The sequence below is a fragment of the Sinocyclocheilus rhinocerous genome, unplaced genomic scaffold (assembly GCF_001515625.1).
Source record: "Sinocyclocheilus rhinocerous isolate Xijiao unplaced genomic scaffold, SAMN03320098_v1.1 scaffold1626, whole genome shotgun sequence".
Lineage (NCBI taxonomy): Eukaryota > Metazoa > Chordata > Actinopteri > Cypriniformes > Cyprinidae > Sinocyclocheilus > Sinocyclocheilus rhinocerous.
In genome coordinates this window covers 75,801-79,747 of record NW_015657802.1, presented here as the reverse complement: position 1 = coordinate 79,747, position 3,947 = coordinate 75,801, and the positions used below count along the sequence as shown (strand labels likewise).

The 3,947-nt window shown below is 37.1% G+C and overlaps 1 protein-coding gene across 1 annotated transcript in view; it reads right to left on the bottom strand.

The window, feature by feature from the left end:
- Positions 1-3,947, bottom strand: part of LOC107721550 (tetraspanin-15-like) — a 9,384-nt gene that overhangs the window by 4,537 nt on the left and 900 nt on the right. Inside the window, exons 2-5 of the mRNA XM_016529627.1 lie at positions 2,282-2,467; positions 2,092-2,166; positions 1,910-2,005; positions 1,182-1,298 (exon numbers count right to left, since the gene is read on the bottom strand). Coding sequence (XP_016385113.1) covers positions 1,182-1,298; positions 1,910-2,005; positions 2,092-2,166; positions 2,282-2,467 — 474 coding nt within the window. The remainder of the gene's footprint in view (positions 1-1,181; positions 1,299-1,909; positions 2,006-2,091; positions 2,167-2,281; positions 2,468-3,947) is intronic.

Genomic DNA, 3,947 nt, shown 5'->3' with positions numbered 1-3,947 from the left:
AAAAAAAAGACAGGTCGGCATCAACTATAAGATGCCATGTTATGAGATGACGTGGTGTGAAATAGATGGAGAATGCTTTCGGTAATAGGAGTAAAAGGTGAAGAAAATGACTTTTTGGTACCCAAATGGATGGTAAATTAGAAAGTTCCACAGATTTTCACTTAATTTTCAGCCTCATTATGCCATGCATATTTTGGATAACTTGATTATGCTTTCAGCAGCCAATAAGAGTACAGTATACCCTTTTAACACATTTTACTTGTATGAAGATTTGAAGATCTGAAGCCTTGCTCATGTTGGTGTTCTTTGATTCTTTGCCTGTAAAGGTCTGTGCTCTCTCACTGCATAGTGAGCTGTCATACCAAAAGAAGAGCAGTGTATTAGTGCCCAGTCAACATTTATTAACTCAGCGAGAAAGAGAGAGAGAAAGAGAGAGAGGGCCACTCATAAACAGTAGAGGAGACTCTATGCAGCAGAGGGCAGGCAAATTAAATTCTCTCCGTCATGATGCACTCTACACTGACTCATGGAGAACAGCATTTACTAGAAAGCACTCTAAATCCACCAGAAAAAAAAAGATCAGAAATCAGCTCCCTGTACTCACAGACCTGTGGGTCAGACTGCTTCCATTGCAAAAATAAACACATTCTCTTCAGCGAGAAAAGATTACTGGTGAATCCATGAAAAACACCCTGTGACGCAGGCTTTTCTCATCAAATTGCTATGTGCAGAGATGACATATGCGCTGATTAATGTATCATGACTGGGAGAAGTGCACGGAATGACTAACACTTTGACGGATGCAGCAGGTGTAGGGAACACCGCAGGCCAAAGCACTCGTGCCATTGCAGAAGTGATACTGGTTTACCTCCCAATCCTTGTATTCATCGCCTCCACAACAAGAAAACTGAAAAGACAAACCGAGATTGAGATCAAAGAGCAGCCTAAAAGGGGAATTTGAATTATAATCTGAGTGGTACTTTCTTCTTCACATAATTAATAAGTCATTACTCCAGTCTTCAGTGTCACATGATCCTTCAGAATCAGCGAGAAAAGATTACTGGTGAATCCATGAAAAACACCCTGTGACGCAGGCTTTTCTCATCAAATTGCTATGTGCAGAGATGACATATGCGCTGATTAATGTATCATGACTGGGAGAAGTGCACGGAATGACTAACACTTTGACGGATGCAGCAGGTGTAGGGAACACCGCAGGCCAAAGCACTCGTGCCATTGCAGAAGTGATACTGGTTTACCTCCCAATCCTTGTATTCATCGCCTCCACAACAAGAAAACTGAAAAGACAAACCGAGATTGAGATCAAAGAGCAGCCTAAAAGGGGAATTTGAATTATAATCTGAGTGGTACTTTCTTCTTCACATAATTAATAAGTCATTACTCCAGTCTTCAGTGTCACATGATCCTTCAGAAATTATTCTAATATGCTGATTTGGTGCTCAAGAAACATTTCTTATTGAAAAAAGTTGTGCTGCTTAATTTTCTGAAAACTGTGATGTACATTTTTCATCATTCTTTGATGAATAGATATAACAGACAGTAATTGTGACATTATTGTCTTTACTGTTACTTTGGATCAATTTAATGTGTCCATATTGAATAAAAGAATTATTATTTTCCTGACATGTCATATTAAAGTGTGTATAAAGCTGGATTACAAAGCCATTAAAAACTTTTGAGCATTTATGTGTCCATATTATGACATCTGCTATGTCACAATATGGAGCATTGTAATTTTTGTGAATTTTTAGGTGCATGAATGGGACTGTAATTGACAAACTCTGTATTTACACTTGAAAGATGGACATTATTTATGGCTGAACTTGACGTAGACCATATTAAGCAGTGTATAATTCACTCGTTTGCTTTAATACAATAGTTAAACAACCTTTTCTTGCACGTAGTCCAATATGTTTTTGAAGTCCAGGTCATCATAGTAGTGCTTGATTCCTTCTCGTATGCTTTTCTGAAACAATTTGATTGTCTAAAAACAAAGAAAAATTAAACTCATTGACAACAAAGCACACAACATAGCATTGCCTTTGCTCTCAATGTTTCTTCACGTCTTACCGTCTTTTCAAAGATCAGGACAATGATGAGGGCAAGAGCCTGGAGAGCTAGCAGAACACACAGCACGCACAGGAACTGCACAAAAAGTTCATTTTAAGTCACAGCACCAAAAATCCATCTGTAACATGGTAGAAGAGGATCCTTCCTGAATAAACACACATACACACGTGCCCAGACAAGCAACACTCACCATGTGCAGCAGAGTCTTATTGTCCCTGAGGGATCCCACCATACCCATCACAGACACAGTGAACATGACGAGACCCAGCAGTATGAGGACCACAGCAGGAGCCAAAAACACCCCCTCCAGGGTGCGATTCTTCTGCCTCTCCACCTCTGCATACACTCCGATACAGAGCACACACAGACCGAGCAACTGAGGGGACAGGGGCAGTGGTAGGTCTGGTAAAACATCTCTACAAGTCACATCAGATTACATAATTTCATAACATCACGTTTACATAACTAAATCAGACATACTGCAAAGATATGAAGTTGAAATCAATGTTTTAATGCACAACCAAGTCATGCAGATTAGTCATCTGATGGAAAACCAAACAATGAATCATTTGTGTTCCTCACATTAATCCCTATAAGACAGATGTAATTCTTAGAGTGCTGAGCTAAAACGCACAAGCAATGTAAATGAAATGACGCAAATCATAAAGAAGATTGATGTAGCCGTCTTAATATCAATTTGCATCCTAACAAAAGACTTTATTAGCATTCTAATTGAAACCACTTCATTCCCAATTTTCTTCCCAGATTCTTCTTCCTGGAAAGTTAATTTAATAAATCTTGTAGGATGATTAACTTTGTCATCTGTCAATTTCAGATTCATGACATCTTCGATTATTTTCTGTTCACTGATAGATGACAGAGTTTTAGTGATGTCCGATAAAGTAAGTGTAAAGGCTACGAGCCAAGCTTAAAATGATAAGGACCCAAAAATAAAAAAAATTCTGTCACAAAAGAATATATTTGGAAGAATGTTGGTGACCAAACAGTTTCGGTTTGCATTGACTTCAATCGTATGGGCAGAAAATACAGTGGACATCAATGGAAACTGAAACTGGTCACCAACATTATTCAAAATATCATCTTCTGCATTCCACAGAAGAAGGTCATACAGGTTTGGAATGGCATGAGGGTGAGTAAGAGATGAGAGAATTTTTATTTTTGAGTAGACTGTGCCTTTAAGAGTTGAGAGGGGGAGAGAAAAGACGGAAAGAGATTTGAAGAGTATCCTGAAAGGCTTTTCTGCTTGTATCATGTTCCAAAAACCCTAATAGTCAAGATACTCCCATAAGGCACTGACTTATTGCATTTCCTGTGAAAAAACAGAACACTAGTGACTCGTGAGTCAAGGAGCACACTGTGTTCCTTGTTGAAATAAACAAATTCTAATTGTTAGTGGTTAAGCAACAGATCATACAGTAAAAAAATACAGTAAAGAACTACAATTAGTTTAATTACAAATAGTTTAATTAGGTAAAAGTTAATTCAGGCACTACAACATTGCAATATCGATATCTGAATGTTATGTGCACATGTAACGTTGCACAAATTTTTTTTTTTTTGAATAAAAGTACAACAACCTTTAGTAAAGTTACATTAAAATGTGCATGAACTCTGTTATACATTTTTGCCATAACCTACCACTCTCCCTTTGCATTAAGATATGCTTATATTATTATTTTAATCTTAAAATAGAAGAATAAATTAACGATTCAGTGTGGGACAGTTAATATCCAATATTTTCTGACATAGTCAAACAAAATAAATAAATAAATAATAATAATAATAAATCATTATCGTTTGCATCCCTAATGGACACTTCTATATATATATATATA